We start from the raw sequence: 26,298 nt of genomic DNA, 5'->3' as shown, positions 1-26,298 counted from the left end.
TACAATGTCGATATACAAGTTTTTTTTTAATCGAAGACAGATAAATTTTTAGTTGAAAACTGAAGACCGCATCGAAATCAGATCAGCATTTTTTAAGATACAAGTTGCCAAAGTTGGGAAAGATCGCTTTATATGGCCACTTTGAAATTCCTTTGCCAGAAAGTCAGAAATAATATGTTTTTCGGACACAGAAAAATACATAGTAACAGTACACATCAAAATAAAATTGAAAATTCCGAGGATATTATAATTTCATCCCTTAGAACGACGAGCGTAGCGAGGTCGGTTACGAAAACCGAAAAAAAAATCTCATTTTTTTGTACGTCGTCCGATTTTGACAAAACATGTTTCATTTGAAAGGTATTACTTTATGACACTTAAAAAAAATATTGAAAAAAATTGGAAAAAAAAATGTAAGATTTAAAAAAAAAACCTTAATTTTCGTATCACACTGAATAACCGCAAAAAACGGTAGACACGGTGTATAATTTCGATATATGATTTTTTTAAATTAAAGACAAATAAATGTATGATTATAAACTAAAAACCGAATCGAAATCGAATCAGTAGTTTTTAAGATGCAATTTGTCAAAGTTGGCTTAGTTTGTTTATATGGTCGCTTATAAATTCCTTAGCCAGAAAGTCAGAAACATTATATTTTTCTCACAGTTAAAAGTATGCATAGGTAATAGACATCATAATAAACAATTTTTTACGAGGATATAAAAAATTCATCCCTTGGAAAGCCGAGCGTAGCGATGTCTGTTACTAAAAACAAAAAAAAGGCAGTTTTTTTTATTGGATCGTCTTTGTAAGGGTTTCTAAGGAATGAAATTTTTATATCCTTGTAAAAAAATGTTTATAATGATGTCTATTACCTATGCATACTTTTAACTGTAAGAAAAATATAATGTTTCTGACTTTCTGGCTAAGGAATTTATATTATAACTATTATAAGCGACCATATAAACAAACTAAGCCAACTTTGACAACTTGCATCTTAAAAACTACTGATTCGATTTCGATTCGGTTTTTAGTTTATAATCATGCATTTATTTTTCTTTAATTTAAAAAAATCATATATCGAAATTATACACCGTGTCTACCGTTTTTTGCGGTTATTCAGTGTGATACGAAAATTAAGGTTTTTTTTTTAAATCTTACATTTTTTTCCAATTTTTTTCAATATTTTTTTAAGTTACATAAAGTAAGTCTGTCTTCGATTAAAAAAAACTTGTATATCGACATTGTACATTTTGTCTGTCATTCTTTGAAGTTATTCAGTGCGAGACGGAAATTTACTTTTTTTATTTTTTTCTTACTTTTCTTTTAAATTTTTTTTCTTTGTATTTTTTTTAAATTACACAAATTAATACCTTTCATTTGAGATACGTTTTGTCAAAATCGGACGATACAATAAAAAGATAGATTTTTTTCCTTTTCATAAAACACCTCGCTACGCTCGGCTTCCTAAGAGATGAAATTTCGATATCCTCGGAAAAAATCGTTTACTATAATGTCTACTATCACCATGCAAAGCGGCTTGCTTCCATCCAAAAGTGCAGCTTTTGGCCAAAAATTCTCCATAACAAGTATGACTATAAGTAAATAAATAATAAACAAAAATATTGGGGGACATCTTACATAGATCAACCTAGCCCCAAACTAAGCAAAGCTTGTACTATGGGTGCTAGGCGACGATACGAATACATACTTATATAGATAAATACATACTTACATACACATAAAACATCCAAGACTCAGGAACAAATATCTATGCTCATCACACAAATAAATGCCCTTACCGGGATTCGAATCCGCCGGGACCGCGGCTTAGCAGGCAGGGTTTTTTTCATGAATATTTGTGGATAATCTCATGTAAATGTATATCAATTTAACTCAATCAATCAAGTGACACTGAGTACCGTATCAAACGCTGCACTTTCATTATTGTTAGCATCCGAATACATTATAAATAAATAAATAAATTGCAAACAGAACTAAAACTGTTCAAATTTTCTGACAAAAAGAAGTCTTCTATGTATCCCGCGGCGGAAGACCTGTTTAGTATTGAACTGCAGAACAAGATGAAGTAGTTAAGCAGATACGCTTTTACATTTTATCCTTTCAAAATAGGTTGCAAGTGTTGCAACACCAAAACTTTTTCGCTGTATACGTAACGTAAGGCCCTCTGGCTAAGAACGTCTACCCGAGAGTCCCAAGTGTAACTGGAATGGAGTCACGAAGTCATCAAAGATAAGAGGTGAAAATTATTAGAGAGAAAGATCATTCAGCCTTGTTATTTAACAAAGCTAAATGGTGTTTGTAATATGTCATAGTTCTTTTTGCATTTGAATAAATCGGCAATGAAAACCTCGTAAATGCAATCTGATATTTAAACAAGGAGTAGGTAGGTAATACCTTTTTTAGGTAATATTCGATCTAAACGATCACAACATGACGTTTTGCCTCATATGGCAATCAGATTATGTCTCTAGCATTAAAATTCATTAATATCAAATATTAGTCAAAATTACATAAAAATAAAATCATATATCTTATGGGCAACTGAAGTCATTTCATAAAAACCGGCCAAGAGCGTGTCGGGCCACGCTCAGAGTAGGGTTCCGTAGTTTTCCGTATTTTTCTCAAAAACTACTGAACCTATCAAGTTCAAAACAATTTTCCTAGAAAGTCTTTATAAAGTTCTACTTTTGTGATTTTTTTTCATATTTTTTAAATATATGGTTCAAAAGTTAGAGGGGGGGGACGCACTTTTTTTTCCTTTAAGAGCGATTATTTCCGAAAATATTAATATTATCAAAAAACGATCTAAGTAAACCCTTATTCATTTTTAAATACCTATCCAACGATGTATCACACGTTGGGGTTGGAATGAAAAAAAAAATCTGCCCCCACTTTACATGTAGGGGTGTGTTAAAATTTTAACTCATTTAAGTCCTCGTCCATGTCACCGATACGCAAGATTGCTGCGACTCTGACGCAGGCGCTTTTTTAATTTTAAGTCAAGTCATGTACGTGTCATTTTTAGACATTATACGTTGGTTAAGAGAGCGAGCCGTTTCAATTTTTTCCCTACTCCTGTAATACTCCAATACATGGTCCTTCGAGCCGGATTGAGGAATAATCCAGATTTAATAATAAAAGGAGCTGACGAGTGAACGATAAATTAAGAAATTCGTCCGACAAGAGCAAGAGGTATAGAGAAGATCGTGTTCCTGTTGGATTGCTGGACTTGACAAAGTTGAAGAAGAGTTAAGCTTTCAGTTTTCTTAATTTCACCCTCACTCGTCATACAGGTAGTAGTTAAGTGTAAGGATACAATTTAATACGGTTAGTATCATTTAATTGTTAACTTAACCACGTACGCAAAGCTAACTTTTGTCACGTCATCGTCAGATTAACACTTCACTTTCATTTTATTTCGTAATTAGTTAATTTGTATTAGTTATTCACTGATATATGCTAAGGCTTTTAATTAACTTATAAAAATACGAACTGTGAAGTTAGTAAATCATTATTTAACCAGACGATAGACTAAGGTAGTTGTTTAATAAAACAGCAGGTTAGATAAGTTAGCTTTCATCATAAATTTCATTAAATATTTGTTACAAAACGTTAAAGTTATATACGATTATTACTGTTAAATCTTAAATCTAAGTAAATAAAATAAATTTAAAAATTTACACGTATATAAACTGTTAACTTAAACGAATTAATAAACTCAGGCGACAACTGTACATTTATACATTACTAATACATTTAAGTTAATCTTGCATTGTATAACGTTTCAGTTGAAAACACACGCCTCTCAAAATGACCGAAGAAAAGGATTTAATCAAAAAACGTGGCAGTTATAAGGGTCGGCTAACTAACTTCTCAAACTACATAAATTCTTTGGAAAGTACTTCACTTACCTCTGTGGCCGCCAATGAGTTGCAGTTAAGAGTCAGTAGAATGGAATCATTATTTAGTGAGTACGATGAAGTGCAGTTAAAGTTAGAATGCTTGTCGTCTAGCATTGACCTTCAGTTATCTGAGCGAGCTGAGTTCGAAGCCCAGTACTTCAGTGCAATTGCTAAAGCACAGGATATTTTACATTCATTTAATAAAAAGCAAGAAGACCTGGGTAGCGAACGTGCAAGTAATTCTAGTGCTAGCAATCATAGGCTTGTTAAACTTCCCGTCATACAGTTGCCAAAGTTCTCAGGTTCATATGAGAATTGGCTCGAGTTTCACGACACATTCCTAAGCTTAATTCATTCAAATGACGAAATCGATGAAATAAATAAATTTCACTATTTAAGATCGTCACTAGAAGGTTCAGCGGCAGTGGTTGTTAAATCGGTCGAATTTTGTTCTAAAAATTACCAAACTGCTTGGAGACTTCTGTGTGATCGTTTCGATAACAAACGTTTATTGCTGCAGAATCACGTTTCAGCAATATTTAACATCGAAACAATCACCAAGGAGTCTTCATTTGCGTTAAAACGTATGATCGACCAATTGAACAAAAACTTGCTCGCATTGGAAACACTAGGCGAACCCGTAAAACAATGGGATACGTTACTTATTTACATTGTGTCACATAAGTTAGATGCTAAGTCGTACCGGGAATGGGAAGAGTACAAAGGTCGCTTAGATAAAGATAAGCCAATAACTCTCGAAGCGTTTCTAACATTCATGCGAAATCGTTCTGATTTATTGGAAACGTTGGAACTGTCCACTAATAACACTGTCGGTCGAAATAACACTTCTCACAAAAACACTCCGAAGTTGAAAACTTTGTCCGTACAGGACACTAAACAAAACACTGTGGCTAAGTGCCCTAAATGCAGCGGTGAACATTATTTACCTAGTTGTTTACAGTTTCTCGCCCTTAGTAACGCCGCGCGATTGGAATTATTACCGAATTTAAAGGTTTGTTACAACTGTTTACGCGGTGGACATTATGCTAATCATTGCAAAAAGCCAGGATGCAAGCTATGTAAGCGAAAGCATAACACATTAGTGCATGTTACCGATAGCAAACCTACATCGAGCGGAGCCTGCGCGTCCGGCCGCGGCGAGGAGGAAAATGCAACTAAAAATAATAAATCGATTTTTCCTGTTAATCAATCGTTACCTGCCGCGCCCGTTGCATCTCATTCTGGTTTAGGGAATATTTCGCATGATGTCTCGCCCGCCTCGGTACAAACACTATCGGCTCAAATTATGTCTAACTCGCCACCAGCGAAACATGGCATGCTTGCGACTGCGCTAGTCAAGGTTTACGATGGTAATAATAAAGAGCAGGTAGCTCGCGTCATGTTAGACAACGGTAGTTTTGCTTGCTTAATATCTCAGAGTTTTTGTGAGAAATTAAATTTACCTACAAGTCAAATTAACACTACAATTTTAGGTGTAAATAAACAACCTAGTGAAATAGGAGAAATGTGTCTTGTTCCTATTAAATCTTTAAACGACACATATTCAGTAACAGTTAACTGTTATGTTCTGCCATCCTTAACTGATGACGTCCCCTGTCGTCAAATTAATCTGGCAGACCTAAATATCCCAAGCGACATTTGTTTGGCTGATCCAAACTTCTATGAACCCGCACCTGTCGATATTATATTAGGCGCTGAGGTGTTTTGGGACTCATTTCCTACACGACCTCAAATCATTCGACTAGGTATTGGACTTCCGATGCTCTGTGAAACTCGCTTTGGCTATTTGGTTGCTGGTCGGGAAATTACCGACAGTCTACCTTCCAGCATTCAGTGTTTCTTTGCTTCTGGTCTTTCGCACACAGGTGATAATGATTTAAAATGTAACGACGACATCCAAACCCAATTAACGCGGTTTTGGCAGCTCGAAGAAGTTAGCCATAAGTCGTCACATTATTCACCTGAGGAAAAAATGTGCGAAGAACACTTCGTTGAAAATACTTCGCGGCTAGCCGACGGACGATTCTGCGTCAGGCTGCCTTTAAAACAAAGCGAAAGTGTCCTAGGCGACTCATTTCAACGCGCAAAACACTGCATGCTCTCATTGGAGCGTAGAATTAAAACCAAGCCTTCATTTAAAGCTTTATATCATGAGTTCATGGCAGAGTACGAAAGCTTGGGTCACATGTCGCAAGGTAGACAGATCGCACACGAGGAAAATGGTTACATAATACCTCATTTCGGAATTTTGCGCGAAAGCACCACTACAAAGCTTCGAGTGGTGTACAATGCCAGTAGCCCATCTACCTCAGGTGTCAGTCTGAATGACATTCAGATGGTCGGACCCACTGTGCAAGACGACCTTCTGTCTATTCTGATTAGGTTCAGGCAGCACAGGTACATCATTTCTTCAGATGTTGAGAAAATGTACCGTCAGATATGGGTGCATCCTGACGACCGCCATCTGCAGAAAATTCTTTGGCGCAGCTCAGAGACCAAGCCACTATTAGTGCACGAGCTCAACACTGTCTCATATGGGACAGCCAGTGCTCCCTTCCTGGCCACCAGGTGTCTCAAACAGATAGGCTTAGATTGTGAGGACGATAAGGTCAAAGAAGCCATCGTTCACGATTTTTATGTTGACGACCTGCTGACAGGAGGAGATGACCTTACTGAGGTGAAATCTATTCGCCATAAAGTGACTCAAGCACTTTCTTCCGCAGGAATGAACCTGCGTAAGTGGAAGTCAAATGAGGCTCGCCTATTATGCGAACCCTTTCAATCCTCTGTGGATTTGAATATAGGATCAAATGAGCCCAGCAAAACGTTAGGCTTAGGCTGGCACCCTGAGTCTGACGAGCTGTATTTTCCGATAGGGAAGATAGTCTCTAAGGGAAATACCAAGCGCGACATGCTTTCAGTGATTGCTCAGATTTTCGATCCATTAGGGCTTCTATCTCCGTTCGTAATCACCATGAAAATGCTACTGCAGCGGCTGTGGCTTCAGACGGTTTCATGGGAGGACGAACTGTCTCCAGAGATCACCACGCAATGGGTAGAACTCTTGGAAGGATTGCCGGCACTGAATAACGTTAGAGTCCCTCGTCATGTTATTTGCAGCTCACACGTTGCCTTTGATCTGCACATTTTCTCAGACGCATCTGAACGCGCGTACGGCGCTTGTGTCTACGTGCGTAGTGTAGACAAGGAAGGTCAGGTGTTAGTTAGGTTGTTGATTGCGAAAAGTCGAGTTAGTCCAATCAAGCCTACAACCATACCTAGACTCGAATTGTGTGGAGCTCTCGTTAGTGCTCATCTGTATGAAAAGGTCACATCTTCACTTCGAGGTCAGGCCAGAAGCACGACTTTTTGGACTGACTCAACGATTGTGTTAGGTTGGCTCAAGATGATGCCGAGTAGGTTGCAACCCTTCGTGAGGAACCGAGTGTCAGACATTTTAGAAATCACCGGCAGTTGTTCTTGGAGGCATGTTCCAACAGATCAAAACCCCGCGGATTTAATTTCCCGTGGAACGCATGCTAGCGTTATTGACTCGTTAGATTTGTGGTGGTCGGGTCCTAGTTTCTTACAACAGGACTCGTCTCAGTGGCCGTCGAATCCTTGCCACAAAACAATGCAATGAGCTACCTGAAACCCGCGTTGAGATTTCCTTGCACGTCAACGAAACTCAAGAGACTCAAGAGTCATTCATAAATTTCAACCGATTTTCCAACCTGTCACGGCTCATTCGTGTTATTGCGTACGCTCTGCGCTTCATTAGGAAATGTCGTAAAAGTATAACGTCTACGTCTTCGACGTACCTCAATCACGACGAACTAAATACCTCATTGAAATTGATTACCAAATGTAGCCAGGTCGAATCATTTCCTGAGTATGAAGTTTTAGCTAAAAAACAAAGTTTAACTAAAAAGAGTAAACTTTTAAAATTCAACCCATTCCTAGATAACGATAATTTAATGCGCGTGGGAGGCCGTCTTTCCAATTCTGAATTCATGTATGATAAAAAACATCCCATTATTTTACAGTCCACACATCGATTTACCAAATTATTATTCAGTTATGAACATAAGAGGCTTCTGCATGCACCGCCTCAGATGTTGTTATCAACGATTAAAGAGACCTACTGGCCCATAGGGGTCGTAACTTGGCAAAAGCTTGCTACCATCAGTGCATACGATGCACAATCATGAAAGGAGAAACAAAGGCTCCATTGATGGGTAATTTGCCGAGTTCTCGGGTATCACCTGGAGGCTATCCGTTTAGGAATGTAGGCGTGGACTACGCAGGTCCACTTATGGCAGCCAGCCGCCAAGGTCGTGGTTGCACATTGGTCAAAGTTTATGTTGCCGTTTTCATATGCCTCACAACCAAGGCAATACATTTAGAATTGGTGGGAGATTTAACTAGTAAAACTTACTTGTTAGCACTGTCTCGATTCATGTCTCGACGCGGACAGCCAGACAACATTTATTCCGATAACGGCACTGCATTCGTCGGAGCTTATAATGAAATCACCAAGTTTCTTAGGGATAACTGCAACTCATTGGCTGAAACTTTGGCAAGTGAAAAGACTAAATTTCACTTTCTTCCTGCTTACGCACCTCACTTCGGAGGCATTTGGGAGGCCGGTGTTAAGTCTGTCAAATATCATTTGCAACGAGTGTTGGGTAATTGTAACTTAACTTATGAACAGCTTAACTCTACACTTATCAGCATCGAAGCACTTCTGAACTCCCGGCCACTAACACCTCTGTCATCACACCCGGATGATCTCTCAGCGCTCACACCTGGACATTTCCTTGTCGGACGTTCACTCACGTCATTGCCGGTGCACGACCTGCGAGACCACACATATCAGCATCTTTCACGATTCCACCGAATTGAACAGCTCCGTCAACATTTCTGGGCTCGGTGGACAAAGGAGTATATCCCAGAACTGCAGCATCGAATCAAGTGGAGACTCAACCAAGATTCCCTGCAGAATAACACCCTCGTTGTCTTGAAGGAAGACAACCTGCCTCCGTTGAAATGGCGACTTGGACGCATTATAGCCACTCACCCTGGTAAAGATGGAATATCTCGAGTGGCTGATGTGAAGACATCTGGAGGAGTCGTTCGACGGGCTTTCAGCAAGATATGTCCGCTTCCTGTGGCTACCGAATCTGCTTGAAAGGCTTCCTTTCAACCCCGGGGGCATGTTAAAATTTTAACTCATTTAAGTCCTCGTCCATGTCACCGATACGCAAGATTGCTGCGACTCTGACGCAGGCGCTTTTTTAATTTTAAGTCAAGTCATGTACGTGTCATTTTTAGACATTATACGTTGGTTAAGAGAGCGAGCCGTTTCAATTTTTTCCCTACTCCTGTAATACTCCAATACAGGGTGGTACCCTAATAAAACATTTTTTTCCATTTTTTATTTTTGCACTTTGTTGGCGTGATTGATATACATATTGCTACCAAATTTCAGCTTTCTAGTGCTTACGGTTACTGAGATTATCCGCGGACGGACGGACGGACGGACGGACGGACGGACGGACGGACGGACGGACAAACAGACATGGCGAAGCTATAAGGGTTCCTAGTTGACTACGGAACCCTAAAAAAGGCAAGAATGAAATAACTAAGTAACCTAACCTAACATTAAGGTTACGAACAACAGCTCAAGCCTGATTATAAAATAACAATTTCCTACGACGTGTTTTTCGTATCGTAGTACATAATTATGTTACTAATTATGAGATTTATTAAATAAAATAAAAAATATTCGAAATATCCATTTTATCCGAATATCCGGATTTTCAAATATCGAGTCGAATCATCCGGATTTCGAATTGGACGGATAATTGCAAGCCCTAACACCGAACCACCGGGCAGAGTTTCAGTATTTAGGTTTATGAAGGTTTAGTATAGGTAAGTACTTACTCAGTGGCTCATTCTGTGCATCGATCAAGTCATAAATATCATCATTAGTGCCCCTTTCACTCGCAGCAGTATAATAACATTGGATGAATTGGGATTCTTCGAGTTCTGGGACACGGGAGTGTTGAATACTAAAAACAATTTATTTTTGTGACTAATTGCACATTTCACATCTTTCATTGTGACGTTTTTAGACTAAGGGCCCGTTGCATCAACCACATTTGACACACACATCATCGTCACGCAGCAGACGCCTATGGAACTGTCCATACAATAAAATTTAACGAATACTTTAACGGTGACAGACGGTTTGGTGCAACTGACCCTAAAGGTCCATTGTTGATAGTAGCTGATGTAATTTCTATGGTAATTGACTATCTACAGTACCAACGACACAATTAATGGGAAAGTAGTGTATATTGTACACACGCACACGCACACGCACACGCACACGCACACGCACACGCACACGCACACGCACACGCACACGCACACACACACACACACACACACACCTGAGATGACCATACCAAGGTCAAATAAGGACGCTCGCTCTTGCTAATAGCGGCGTCCCGTCCTTATTTGACCTTGGACTGTACGATTGCCTGTAAATAAATACTTAAGCGTCGTGAAATTACTTAAATTTTAAAATCGGTAAAATTGAAAGCACTAAGTTAAAAGAAAAAAACTTACTTCATTGTGGTTGTGGTGCAGAATGTTTTCGACGTATTTGTTTCGTTCGACGCCACGTTTACTCACCGCTAGTCTCAAATCAAACTAAAGTTACTAAAGTGATGGCCGTGGCCGACACCGCTTGCACTGTTCGTTCAAATTCTTGGAAATAGAAAAACCGAAATAATTTCGTTCCTGCGAACTGTTCTTTAAAGAACGTATCATTTAATTCCGTTCCCGCGAACTGTTCTTTAAAGAACGTATCATTTAATTCTGTTCTTCGGAACAGTTCTCACTCATAAACGTTCGTTCACTGAACGAAAAAGAATACCGGTTAATGGAACCAGAAACGCTAAAGTAAAGTTCTCGGGTCAACGTACGGAACCGTTCCGAAAAAAATACCGGTATCCGATCCCTGGCCTCCAGACCTCAGGTCGCATAACAACTTGCTAGCTCTTTCATATATGAATGAACCTGGCTGCTCCAGTCGTGTTAAATCTTGCAAACATTCGTCAAGAAGATCTGGTACTTTCATGTATATCTCTTCTTCTAATAATCCATTTAAATATGCCGTATTTATATCCAACTGATGAATTTCAAGATCCAGTTCCACTGCAAGTGCAACTAATAATCTTACCGAATCAAGCCTAGCGACTGGCGCAAAGGTTTTCTGGTAATCTACGCCGTAACGTTGGCTAAAGACTTTCGCCACCAATCTAGCTTTCTTCTTCTCAGTCTTGTCGATATTTAACTTCGTTGTTAAAATATATCGGCAACCAATGACATTTCGGCCCATAGGTTTCTTGACGATATCAAAAGTGTCGTTTTTAATTAAACTTTTGACTTCTGACATTATTGCATCCTTCCATCCTTTTCGCTCGTTACCTGATAAGGCCTCTTTCAGACTAATCTCGGCAACTCCAACGAAATCTTCGCAGTCTCCATACTCCTCAGTTGACTCAAAGCCTTCTTCCGCAGAAACCTCTTGTTCTATGGCAACTTCTGGCTCTGCGACAATCTCTGGCTCTACGACAACCTCTGGCTCTACGATAACAGGATCCGGTTCTACGATAACTGTGTTGTATATCTTTCGAGGACGCCCAACATGGCCTCTCTCCAGCCGCGGTCGCCCTGGACCTCTCTTCACTATCCTCCCCCCATCAACATGAACTTCATCTTGATGATGATCATGTTGAGACGGTTCTGCGACAGTACCTGGATCATCTGTCATTTGACGAGCTTCAACAGGAACATCCTCTTCTCTCTCGGGTTTAGGATCACGATCACTCGATGACCTTATGTTCACATCCTCGTGATCAGAGATCTGTTCTACCGGATTTCCACTAGTCTGAGCCGGATGGAACTCTACATCTACCGATAACGGTTGATTTGTAGTATTTGCCGATCTTTTCTTATCGATTTCAAAACTCGATCCGTTTCTTTTCTTCACGTTTATCTTCACGTTATGTTTGATTTTTAACTTTTCATTGCATAGTCTACTCGAGCTAGAAAATGGCAACCTGCTTATTTTTCCTTTCGCACAAATTTTACAATCATATAATTCTGTTACATCTGACATCTTTAAATTCATGCCAGATTTATTTAAAACTCGGACAAGATCTTTCGCATTTAAAGTAGATAATATTTATTTACAAAAAGATAGTTACAAATATTACAAATACGTATCAAAGCATCAACAAAACAGGGAAATTTATGAAGTGGAGGAAGGATTGGGTAGGGCTGCGCCATCATTTAAGCCAAAGAAGTTTTTGAACGTGTTAAATTTGTATCGCGTACCCCGGATACACATGCTTGTAGCACGGATTATTGAAATTGTAATTTTTGATCTTAGCCAACCCATGACCACGCTGAGGGATCAGTCCCATCGTTCGGCGATTGCTTCACCCAGATGTTTCACAAAGGCAGACATTTGAGGTGCGAAGATACCATCAACGGATGTTACGAGGGGGGTAAATGTTGCATGTCGTTTAAATGACCAAGACGTTCGTGCCACGACCTTACGTCAACCTTTCGTTCAGAAATCGCTGACACTACACCACAATGTTCCTCAACGTAATATAAATTACCTTTACGATTTGCGACCAGTTTAGTATTACCATAGCTATCTTGAACACTAGCTATATTTTTCTTGAACGTAATGCTATAACCTTGATCGGTAATTGCTACTGAAATCAGGTTACATCGCAAATCCGGAACAAATAATGTATTTGGCAATTGCACTTTAGTTTTAGAACCATTATCACATGAAGAAAATCTAACTGTCCCCTTACCTTGTTCGTCTGTGCTCAAATTCGTTGCTAAATTTAGCTTACCGGACAACGGTAGTAATGAAGTACCAAATTTATCTGCATCGTTACACAAATGTGACGTACACCCACTGTCAACTATCCAATTTCCATTCTCGTTCCCAACAGCATTAACATCTGAAACACAATTGAATGTTACAAAATTGGAATCAACATCATGTAAATCACTTGAGTTCGACACATACTTTGCACTATCATTACGTTGTTCCTTCTTCTTTTGAGTACAATCCGAGGCTTTATGACCGTGTAAATGGCATTTGAAACATTTATACATGAATTTCGACCTAGCCTGCTCTGGGGCATCACATGCGCGTTGACGTTGCTCTATGCCAATCTTTGGCTTAGAAGATCTCTTTCCTTTTACAAGAAGTGCCTTATCTACACATACTTTCTGATTTCTGGAATGTTCCTCTTCTAAAATCTTCACTTTTAGTGCGTCTGGCTTTGGCAATGCATCTCTAGATTCTATTGCACATCTAAAATTGTCAAAACTGGACGGCAAGCTATAAAGAAGCATTATAGAAGTCAAATCGTCAGGCATTTCAATGTCCATGTCAGATAATTGGCTTATTATGTCAAAAAATCTCAAAACATGTTCCCTCAAGTCGCCGTTTTCATCCAATTTACGCAGCAACAACTCTTTCAACAGTGTGGCCTTTTTCGCAGGTCCTTTGGAAGCATGAATATCCTTTTACTTTAACCATACGTCACGCGATGTCTTGCAACCTCTCAGGTGCCTCAATTCACTCGGAGTTATGGATAAAATTAGGTCAGACTTAGCTTTGGAATCTCCTGTCTCCCATTTCGCTACTTCGGCTTCTCCACTTTCTCTAGCTGGCTTCTTGATACTCCCATTCACGTATCCCCAGGCGTCGTTCTTTATTAACACTGCTTCTACTTGGATCTTCCACGTCTCATAATTACTCTCGTTGAGTTGGTCAATTTTCAGAGTACTACTCATTTCCGCTGAAAATTTCTTCCTTTTACCGTTAACACTATTCTTGAATCGTACGAGGGACCATAACCACTGTGGGGGATATCCCACAGGTCTAACACTATATAGCAGAGATCTATAGCACAAGGAAACCAAGAAAGTGTACACCAGGAATTTATTCAATGTTTACATGAGAACTGTTATTGACCGACTGACTTACAAAACGTAAACAAACATATCAAAGAATCGGTTGCTACTTATACCAAATACAAAATATGACAGTATTCCTTCAACAGCCAGTACTGTGGCCTCTTAGGCACAACTCGATTCTATCGAATATCTCATTATCATTATATTCAATATTTCGTTTATACAAGTCAAACTTATAATTATAACGATATTTTTTGTAATAATAAAATATTTTTTTGAAGGCCGTTTTGGGGAAGAGTAAGCCTATTTATAATAATAATAAAAAGAGGATATAGGAAATATAATAGGTAATCAATTATCGCAATTGGTAGCATAAAAAAAGACAAAGTATTATAAATAAGTGCGTTTTCACATTAACCGACCCGATATTGGATGTATAGGAGCTGTATTCTACAGTATTAAAGACGCCATCTTTATTATTTGCCTTTGACATTGTTCCTATATCCGATATGCTTTTAGTACCTACGTTACAGAGATGTCCTAAAACGCCACCTGTCGGCCTGTAGCATATAATGCGAGTCGTGGGAGGAGCTTGCTACTCGGAGATCGGACTGGCGAACTGCTGTCAATACGGGACTTAGTAACTTAGAACAAGCCTGACCTGAAGACGACGCCAAACGTCAGCTCCGGAAATCTCGTCCCAAGCCCTCCTACAACTATACTTATAACTCTTCTAGTCAGCTCTACTGTGCTCCGTGCTGTCGGACTTTCAAGACCAAGTTCGGATTTGCAAGTCACGCCGCTCGAGCTCATGCACGCAACGATTTAGTTTAAACAAATCCCTCTTTTTTTTTTCATAAATAATAGTAAAAAAAAAAACTTACCAGGATGTCGCCGTCGACGGATACGTCTGGGAGGACATCATCATCATATCCGATATTGGATCTGATAATGTGAAAACGCTTTAAAGGGTTCTGTTTTAGTATATTTTTAGTTTAAGCCCAGCAAATGTGCCTTGTGTGCTCGAGCCCCCGGGGCTTAGTCGGTGGGATGGCAAGAGGCCGGATGGATTGACCTTAGTGCCGTGGGAGAGAGGAAAGTGCCTGCTATGGGACGCCACATGCGTCAGCACTTTTACTGCTTCCCATGTCAATCGCACGGTGAATTTAGCGGGGGCAGCTGCTGAGACGGCTGCTATTAAAAAACGCGAAAAATATTCGTGCTTGGGGGGTTACTTGTTTGTTCCGCTCGCGGTGGAGACCACTGAGTGTTGGTGCTCGGAGGCTCGGGCCTTCTTTTTGGAACTCGGGAGTCGGCTGAGGGAGAGGGGGCTCGATCCCCGCTCCGGGTCATTCCTGGTGCAGAGGTTATCGATCGCGGTCCAGCGCGGAAATGCAGCTAGTGTCTTGGGAACCTTTGGGGACCGTGGCTTGTTTGACTGAATGTTGTTGTGGATGTTTTCTGTTTTTTTTTTGTTTTGTTTGTTGTATATGGTAAATTAACTTTGATGTAATTGTGTTTGATCATAAAATATATGTATGTTAATTTCAGATGATGTGTTATAAAATTATACTTGTATATTGAAATCTGTATTAGTGTTTAAGCCCTATTAAATAAATATTACATTTTCAGGAGACCGAGGCAACAATGGTGAAGGATCTAAAGTCCTCTCTCAACGCGAGTACACTGGATCTGGACTTTAGACACGCCGTCCGGTCTACGCACACTGAGAAAAGCATTGAGGCGAAAAGAAAAGTAAGTATTTTTAGATTTATGTAACTGTTGTATCTCATAAACTGAAATAGATACCATACACTAAAGAAAAATCGATCAAGCCCACTGGTGGCGCAGCCGGGAATCGGTCGAGGTGGTGAAGCGGTAGCGGTTTATCACGTCAGCCGCGTTAGCTGGAGACTTAAGAGCCCGTCACGATGGGTAAAAATTCAGTATCTGTCAAATTACCCCATTTACACACACTAACGCACGTCACACTCACCAACATACTTTTCGCACACTACCGCAATTTACTGGAAGAGGTCAGTGACCTAAGTGAGAGGAACTTAATGGCCGCTGTACACATATGGCCAACGGTTCCACCAACCCTTTGTGAAACCCCTTGGCCAAGATAAGAGCCGCTGTTTACACATTGGCGAACCAATCACTTGGCATTGGCTCTTCATGAAAGATGGACGTGGAATGGAAAAGTCTAGGAAATTCTAGATCATAGACGTTGACAGAAAAATTTGATTAAAAAATAATAACCCCGTAGTAAAATTAAATTATTTGAAATATTAACAATTTTTTTAATATTATGTTATGAACATTTATCTTTTTTAGGAAATACATTAAACATTTGCAAGGTTATTTTATTTCCTAAAATCTACACTATTATTGACATAGATAAACTTATTATTTTCGTAAATATTTCACTACCGTCCTCTCTGACGGCTGACGACCAACTGAATGAAGTGCCAACGTGTAAACGCAGTTGGCCATTGGCGCCAAGATCCTTTGATGTGTGGACAAAAAACCGACACCAATCGGTTGGCCGGCAAGCGCAAGCGCCAACTGCCAACTTACGGCCAAGTAGCCCTCTACACGCTTGGCCAAGGGGGTTGGTGGAACCGTTGGCCATGTGTGTACAGGGGCAATAAGACAGGTCTATAGTTTCACTGAAGATCAGTTGTAACGTTAAAATCCCATCAAAACCAAAAAAGGGAAATATGAGCCAAGTTCAATATTATATATGCCTTGGTTGTTGGCGTCAACGACAAAAGCAGTGAGATCTAAACGGGTGCCAAGTTCAATGGCAGTCCTCAAAATGTTTTATGACAATTGATGGCTTAACTTCAAAACTGGGTAAATCCATTCAGCTATAAGGTTGATTATCTTTCAGATCATATTATATTTTTTATATATTCAATTAAAGCAGAATGGATTTACAGTTACAAATATCATTTCTTATAACTTTTATAATAGAATAGAATAGAATATAATTAATTTATTCGTTAACACACACACAAAATAAACGTTACAAATAATAAGACATAAACAAGAAGGAGATCCAACGAAATGGTCTAATCTTCCGATCAGACCATCCGGTGAAACAATCACGACAGGCACATAATATGTATGTCACAAAATCAATATAAGAGCCAAATTTAAGACGTTTATGTGAAATAGTTTTTGTTGTGAGGACGCCCATAGAGGCTCCAAATAGTTCGTCTAATATGTTCAAGTAACCGAACTGGCAGACAACACATGATGTTGTCTGCCAGTTCGGTTACTTGAACTTGGCTTGACACGCTGCCGCGTGTTTAGATTGCGGACAGTGTCAATTTAGTGTTACCATCTCACACGAATTGACTCCGATTATTTTTCAAAATAAATTTTTGCAAACACCATATAAAATCAAAACAACTCTGGTGTAAAAAACAGTGCTTCGTTTATTCTAATTATAAATGGTTAAACCCTTTTCCGAATGAATTAAAATAATTCACTGTTCCTGATTGGTTTAGCCATTATAACATCCGTTATAAATGCACTGAGACAAAGGTTGAGGTTATGTATGAACAGAGGTTGACAGTCAGTTTACATGTAAAATTGTTGCCATATATAGAATTCTTCATTAAAATAATAATTTTCAAAATTTAGTTAAAGTTGTCTGAATCTAAGGTTACGTGCCCCGTGTGCAAACACCATTTAAAAATTATATTGAACGTAAGAAGGTAAGTCATACAGAACAATTTTGTGATAAGATAATATATTATTACAATTAATAATTTCGCCATTTACGTAAATAATCGTTTATAAATATAATTATAATGATTAGTTCTGTTAGTTTTTTCATACGCCACACTGAATGTCTCTTCGCGATAGAGAATGTTACACACACTGACACACTAAATAATGTGACCAGTATAATGAAAATAAAGTCCAACAAGTTAAAATTAATTTTAAAACTCTTTCATTTTAATAAAGTTTAGAAGACAAAAAATACCTATATTTCTTATCATTGTATTAAAGTTACATATATATTTTTTTATTTCTCAACAATAATAAGTAGTAAACAACACAAAAAAAAAACGATTTTAAACTGAGACTCTTTTAGACGTGACGATATTTATTTACCTTATTACTTTTGAATACATTCATAGCACTGGCAATCTTTTTGTATCCGTATATGATTTCCAGTGTCAAAAACAAATGTCATTGGAGCAAATTTGGCGACACGTCCGCTCCGAACGAGCCCGATCGGGCGTCTGACTAAATAGAATCTGTTCGCAGTTTTGACGTTTGTATGGAAAATTTACGAAAGTTTATATTCAACATTGATTTTATTCGTTCTCTTTGTAAGGAAAAATATGAAAAGGTAATAATTCTGTAGTCCAGTTATCTAGCTTATAAAATAACATTATTTTAAAACTAAAACACGGTCGTACATATTCAAATTTATGAAGATGCCGACAGGGGCCCACCGCATTTTAGTTACAACTTTAAGTAAGTATGTATCTAAAATTGGAAGTGTTTCCTGATTTGTATTACACACAATTTTGCATACACATACTTAAAGTTTATAATTATCAAGAAAGCCTTTTGTTTGCCTAAAAGGTTTTCGAAGTAATTGCCATTTGATTTGAAGTATTTTTAGACAAATATTGATGTCGTTTAACTTCCATTTACTGTATTTTAGTAGCATGATAACACACATGTAAACTACTGAATTTTTAGTTTAGGATATAAGTAATGCGACAGCATCAATTTTAGCAGCCTAAAGTATACAAAATTGAGCTCAGCTCACTCAGACGTGAGCACTATTTGCGGGTTTTCTTAAACTAGCGTCAGGAAAAAAATCATAATTAATTCAGGGAGTAACTTTTCCTTGATGTTAACTACTGATTTTGTAGATAAGAATACGCGCTGTTTAAAACAAGTGCTTTTCTTATCAAAAAGTATATACTGAAACTAAAACCGGACGTAGAAAACTACCAATTTTACGATTTTCTACTTTTTGATATTGACGGCCTCTTAATCTCCGGCAGCGGCGACGCGGTCGTTACTACTGCGCAAGGTCACGCAGGGTTGTACAACGTTACTATAATCGACTTCGTACAATGTAAGTTGTTGTAAATCTAATAGGTACTATTAACTGTAAGTAGGTTTTAGTATAACAATACCACGTCATGACACCACATTAGTCAGTATTGAAGACACAAAAAAATCATTATAAATATGTTCATTTTATATGTTTTCTCTAGAATACACCCAATCCGTCACAATAAAAAAAAGATTCGTTTGAACTAGAAACGTAGGTACCTACTGTCCTACTCGTAGTAACTGTGTATGGCGCTATGCTAGTACCAACGCTCTTTCTACCTTTTTATCTAATAAAGATTCAAGTACGTGTTTGTTTCTTAAATACTGACGAAATCGTATTTACATAACAATATTTAACTACAGGTACCAAACTTTCGAGCTAGATAGATCGCAGCATCTACCTAAATGTCGTTACAGATAAATCCTTATTGATTTTAATGTGTCATTCTAGCTTTAAATCTCACTTTTACGCCATTTGCGTAAGCAATAATGTACCTAACACTGCAAAAATATAACAACCACTTACTTTTCTGGGTGTCTAGGAATTCTAAAGAATGACATTTCCGCATTTTGAGAACTGTTCTCCATACACCCATAAACACTACAGAAACGAAAATATGTCTTCGGTGCTGACGTCATTTTCTCCCGAACTCAACACGTCAACACAGCGCGCAATCGCGGCCCCGACTGTCCAGCCCAATACTTACCAGTTTCGCATGTATTCGGTGCATATGGAGAGTAGTTTTCGACGGGTGCGTATCGATCGATATAACTTTTTTTGATATATTTTTAGTCGTTATAACGATCATTTGATATAATTATTGAATCATATAACAACAAATAATATACTAACAAATTGTATAATTCTTATTTAATATAATGATCATTTTTTCGAATAACATTTATTATAACATACTTTGAGTATAATGCTTATTTCCGATAGTAAATAAATTGTATAACACAAATTCCTTCTAAAGCACAGTTAGAATAACAAAAAAATGTACAATAAATTAAATCCATCACTTACCAGAAAAGTAAATTAGGTTAGAACTGTGACCCCTACACACAACGCGCTGCTACCAGAAAAATAGGTTAGGTTAGGTTAGAACTGTGGCCCTTAAACATAGGTACTGCTATCAGAAAATTAGGTTAGGTTAGGTTAGGACTGTGATCCCTTCAAAAAAGAATATTAATTCATGAAATGCTTTATACTGTTTGATAGTTATATTATACTCATCGTATATCAATAGATAGTTATACCATATAACGGTTATTATAAATAAATGTTATACGAAATAATGATTATACAAAATAAAAGTAGATATTTTGTGGTTATACCAAATGTTAATTATGTAAAATGAGTAATTATATCCTTTAAATATATACCAAATGTTGTTATATCAAATGTTACTATACCAAAAAAAGTTATACCAATCATTACACACCCGTTTTCGACACACCGCGCGGAGTGAAGTTTGTTAGAAGAGTTATTACCAGGCCTCGGATTATTTTTCGCATGGTAAGATGAAAGAAAACTATGGAGTCAATATTAAAATTAAACTTTAATTCATATTATACTCATACTCACTAATTTTCTTAGTCCCGTAATACTTTTGTCCCTTGTGCAGGTTGACAGATCGAAAATGTTAATCGAAAATTAATGCAAGAAGTTACCAAATCTCTTGAAATTGTGTGAGCGCGTTTGAATATTACATAATAAATCCATTTCTGTTTCGTTATTTTAGAAATTGTTTCAAATGTCTTTTAAGTGCCTTCAAAAAAGGAGGCGCTTAAGCCCTCCTTTTTGTGTACGGAACCCTTGCAATGCGAGTACAACTCGCACTTGGCCGGTTTTTTTAAATCTCAAATATCAAAATATCAAAAATCAAAATCGCAAAAACCATCAAACATATTTTTTTCTGATATAATCACCTCGCCCAGTTAATATTAGTAGCACTAGGCGAGACGACTAAAAAAAAAAAATAGTCCGTCAGTTTTATCTAAGAATTTTAGACACGTATTTTTTCTTTTTTCTCGAAAACGAAAAATGACGACGGTACAGTGCGTTGAAGTATCGCGTGACGTCACGCCTAGGTATACAATGTTTACGTAGAAGTGACGTCACAAGCCCCCACTCCGGAAGCTTGATGCTCTAATATCTTTGTATTTTTTCATTAATTAGAAAAAGCGAAAAATATGTGTTCAGTATTTTTGGACGCTCTAACTAACGGACTTGAACACATGTATTGAGTGTTGTGGAATAAACCGCCCCCCTAAGTTAAACATCGCGATTATTTCTTGCCGGTCCCATAGTGGATACCCTACTCCACCAGCTGTCGGCCGAAATTATTTGTGTGTATGCGTATATAATGTAGGTATAAGTTTGTAGACTTTGTAGTAGTATTCGTGACAAAAATGGCGTCTATTAAACAGCTGTTAATGATGAATTTCTGTTGAAAAAAAAGATTGTAATTCATCGGTCCGAATTGCGAATACTAATTTTTAAATGTAAAATTATTTATTTTACCTGCCGCTCTTGAGTATTTTTATGCTCGTTATTTTAATTTTACAATAAAATATTTGAAATAATAGTGCTTATAATTATTAAATATAAAACTTTTTAAAAATATTTTTTGATACAAAATCGTACTTCATTGATTTGGAACAATACGTTTTATCGGACCGACATCCGACACTGTCGGAAGCGTTTATAGGATGTAGGATGTCGGTCCTACATCCGATATCGGATCGGATAATGTGAAAATGGCCTAAGGGGAACTTAAATCGTCTCGAGGCTGAGGCGTAGGGTTAGAACCGGCGTAGCTTTATTTGTATTAAAGGAATCTGTTTATGTTATGTATGTATTAATATATTATGTTTATGTATGTATATGTTTACATTTAGTAAATATTTTTTATCACGTTCCTCGATGTTCGATCCTACTATAGAAACATAAAATTAAATATCAAGAGCGCTAATTACAAAATAATTACTAAGCCCATATAACCTACAATTTCGCACTTGTAATAGAATGATAATAAAATGATAGCTAAGATTTTTTCTAACTTGAGTGTTAAATGTTAATATTGTAGGATCGTACCGTTCAAGTAATTTAGCGACCCCCCCCACATCTAGCGTCTAGCGAGCGTAGCGTCGGGCCAACTGCTGGAAATAGACGCCGTGACGACGTCGCGCCGACGCGGCGCCAGGCTTTACCATACAGTTGGCGCGACGCTAAGCTCGTGAGACGCTAGATGTAGGGGGGTCCTTAGCGTAGACAAAACTCCATTTAATTTTTTTTATACTACATCGGTGGCAAACAAGCATACGGTCCGCCTGATGGAAAGCGGTCACCGTAACCTATGGATGCCTGCAACTCAAAGAGTGTCACATGCGCGTTGCCACCCCATTAGAAACGTGTACACTCCTTTTTGCTTTTACTTTTAATTTCATTTACCATTAAAATGATCGTCTTTTTCAGGTAATAAGAATGCTTTTCGTCATAATATTGGAGTTCTTTGTCTGCTGGACACCACTTCATGTAGTGAATACGGTAAGTGAATAGTTGAATACAGAATAGATCGTTTTAGGAGACCCGTCCTCAGGGTGGCTAGCCGAATGGCACAAACGCTCACGAAACGCTCACGAAACGAAGCGCTAGTAGATATCTATCTCTATCGCGCTTGCGTATTGGCGCGACAGAGCCAGCGGCGTATCGCTTTCGTTTGGCGTCGGAGAAATGCCCGTCTGAAGGAGAAAAACCATAACTGACATTTTTTACGAAATTGAGTTATTGACACCCTTGACATCAAATGTGATTTTTCTATCTAGTCGCTGTAGCGATATCTCTAACCAATCACGATTTAGACAAGCATAACTGCATGCTATTTCTTTAAAACTACCTCATTTTTGGCAAAGAAAAAGCATAAGTGTATATTCATAGACAGAAAGGTACTAAGTGATGCTCTTGTGATATTTTACTCATACCTTACTCTCAAGTCCAACGTTCAATTCAGAAGAAGAAAACCCATATATTGTCATTTTATTCAATTTCTATGCAAAAAAGCCATAAATGTACATTATGTGTTTATTAAGGTTAGTATTACATTAGAATTGTATTTACCTCTCGGAATGTAAAAAAAACACAACTTGCACGTTATGTCTTTTCTAACTCGTTTGACTCTTTTTTATGCTTTTCCTGCTTAGCGACGGTTTCAAAAAAGCGAACTTGTGGTTTATTTCTTAAAAGCGACAGTCATTTATGCTTTATCAGGCTAGTAGGGAGCCCACTCCGCGCCCCTCAAGTGCAGATTTTGGTCGGATTTTTCGGCGCGCGAGGCTCGATCGATTACTTTCGTCTGGAATAAGTAGCGCGTACGTCACACGTATTTTCCCCTCACTAGCTCGGAAACACGTGTTTTGTCCTGTAATACCAGCGGGTAAAAACGCATTTTATCCACTAGTGGGTAAAGTAATTTGACCTTGAATAAAGTCAAATTAACTGCTTTAAAATTTATAAAAGTGGGTGAATCTAGTAATAAAGATGATTTACCACCTGTGGAACTACTGGAAACAGTGATAAATACATTTTTTGCGTTGTAGTTTCCTCGCTATATTGAGGGAAAAAGTTTTGTGTTACAATCGGGTGCAAATGTATTTTACTTCTCGTGTGTTAAAAAACTCGCAAGTTCAGGATTCTATTCTCAAACCACTCGCTTCGCTCGTGGTTCAACTATAGAATCCTTTCACTTGCTCGTTTTTCGATTCCACACTCGGCGTTAAAATACAACTTTGCCCCCTTGTATAACAAATAACTATTATTACTCCTGTCTGCTTCGTATTAGTAGGGATGCTATTGCAAAGCACTTTTTTATTAAGCTCTGAAACTTGGCATAGTTGTTCCTTGGTTGGTGTTAAAATAGAAGAAATAAAATAAAATAATAAATATTATAGGACATTCTTACAAAGATTGATGGAGTCCCACGGTAAGCCCAAGATAGATTGTCTTGAGGGCAGGCAACGATATGTATAATATATACGCTTATACATATACATAGAAAACACCCATGACTCAGGAACAAATATCATCATCACACAAATAAATGCCCTTACCGGGATTCGAACCCGGGACTATAGCGTTATAGTTTTGCGTAGATTCGAACCGGGAGGCATCGAGAGCCTTTCTGCATTTGGGATGAGATATGGCGCTTTCCGAACTTCCTTTCAAATCACACTTCTCTAAAACTTTACGCAATAGAGCAAGTAATAAAGTTATAATTTTCGCATAAATTAAGGACTTATTGTACCTATTCTAAACGTAAAAAATCACCGCAATAAAAAAGGGGATACTTTTTTGTCAAATATCTTATCTTTTTCTTTATGTGCAACAGCCACACAACACAACAGCAAAAAGCCACATTTATGTAGTTTATAAAAATATAATAGTTTGTTACATAATTATACTACCAAACGGATGACACAAAATAATGAAAATGATGCGGCAGGGCAATCTTTTTTTTAATTGAGATGTACGGTTCAATTTTTATTATTCAGTGAGATCAGTGAGGTGTTTTCGTTTAGTTTATATCTGTGGGGTTTATTTCGGACACTCTTTGACCAATGAGGATCTTCTATGCAATTATCCCCTATTAGAATCTTAAGATTTTTCATAGCTATATTTCTGAATTCCTTTGGTCCCAGGTAACCTGCTCTAAAATTATTTACACTTTGTCTGCTGAGGGCATAACATTCCCTTTTTCTTTGCTACACGTACGACAATCTGCCTAGATTATTTTGACCCCGTAATGGCCTAGCTGTAAGTACACCCGTTACAACCTGTACTTGCCTTTTGCTTATTATTTTATAAGTAAGTGCAATCTAAATGTGGTTAATTTTAGTTTTGTGTTATAATTCCATGCACGAAGAGATGAGATGAGATTTATATTATAATTTTGAATAATTATATTTTCCACTCACTAGCTCAGAAACACGTGTTTTGTCCTTTAATACCAGCGGGTAAAAACGCATTTTATCCACTAGTGGGTAAAGTAATTTGACCTTGAATAAAGTCAAATTAACTGCTTTAAAATTAATAAAAGTGGGTGAATTTAGTAATACAGATGATTTACCACCTGTGGAACTACTGGAAGCAATGATAAACGCATTTTTTGCGTTGTAGTTTCCTCGCTATAGTGAGGGGAAAAGTTTTGTGTTACACTCGGGTGCAAATGTATTTTACTTCTCGTGTGTTAAAAACTCGCTAGTTCAGGATTCTATTCTCGAACCACTCGCTTCGCTCGTGGTTCAACTATAGACTCCTTTCACTTGCTCGTTTTTCAATTCCACACTCGGCGTTAAAATACAACTTTGCCCCCTTGTAGAACAAATAACTATTATATTTATAAGTTCTTTATCAATCCCTATAACGAGATGAACCAAACTTTAACGAAGAAAAAAAACACAATTTACCCAATTGTGCTTTTTCAGCTTCGAGGTCGATCACTGACAGAGCCACAACTGTGCACTTGTGCTTTTATTTCTTAGATATCGCAGTGTAAAATGAATACGAAAAGCATAAGTGTGCACTTGTGTCTTTTATAATAGTAAATATATTTTTTATTATTTTATGTTACGAGGCAGAAACAGTTTTTTCTAAATAATTAATTTAAATAAATAGATATTCGAATTATTCACAAAGCATAAAATATGTACCCTATTGCTACGTTAATACACAAAAGTTGCAACTTTGTCTTTTGAATTTATCCTATTTTAAAAAGAGGGCAAAGTTTTTTGGCTTTTTCTCGAAACTTACTTTTTGTCAGTTATGATTTTTCTCCTTGAGGCGGCAGAGGTATACCTTAAGTACCAACTCGAGGCGGCAGGTGTCAGCAGTTGTATTTTTTTATGAATAAACTGACAAAGCGGCTTTATAGCAATCGACAAAGTGGGACGTTTTCCCGTGCACACGCACATATTTTGCAACAGTCGCGATATATTAATAACGTGAGTACAACCGTATATTCATCAAATAATTTAATTATTACTCACGAAAATTCACGTCTCTTCTAGAATAGACCCTTTTATGACGACGACAAATATTGGAAATCTAATAACGTTCTTGTTAAGCCTATCTAAAGCGAAGTAGGCAGAGGCATATTGTGGCCGCGCTACTCGTCATGCTCCAGTCATGCCCACCGCTCCTTCCCAATTTTTTTACGAGTCAAAG

At 37.8% G+C, this 26,298-nt stretch overlaps 1 protein-coding gene across 1 annotated transcript in view; it reads left to right on the top strand.

Moving 5' to 3' along the window:
* LOC125229107 (cholecystokinin receptor-like) overlaps positions 1 to 26,298 on the top strand; it is a 174,215-nt gene that overhangs the window by 84,765 nt on the left and 63,152 nt on the right. Inside the window, 4 exon segments of the mRNA XM_048133886.1 lie at positions 542 to 566; positions 6,856 to 6,870; positions 15,659 to 15,731; positions 22,555 to 22,626. Of these exon segments, the coding sequence (XP_047989843.1) occupies positions 542 to 566; positions 6,856 to 6,870; positions 15,659 to 15,731; positions 22,555 to 22,626 (185 nt within the window).

This window comes from Leguminivora glycinivorella, chromosome 8 (assembly GCF_023078275.1).
Source record: "Leguminivora glycinivorella isolate SPB_JAAS2020 chromosome 8, LegGlyc_1.1, whole genome shotgun sequence".
In the NCBI taxonomy this organism is placed as follows: Eukaryota; Metazoa; Arthropoda; class Insecta; order Lepidoptera; family Tortricidae; genus Leguminivora; species Leguminivora glycinivorella.
Note: the sequence above shows the minus strand (reverse complement) of the source record. Positions and strands in the feature narration are given on the sequence as shown.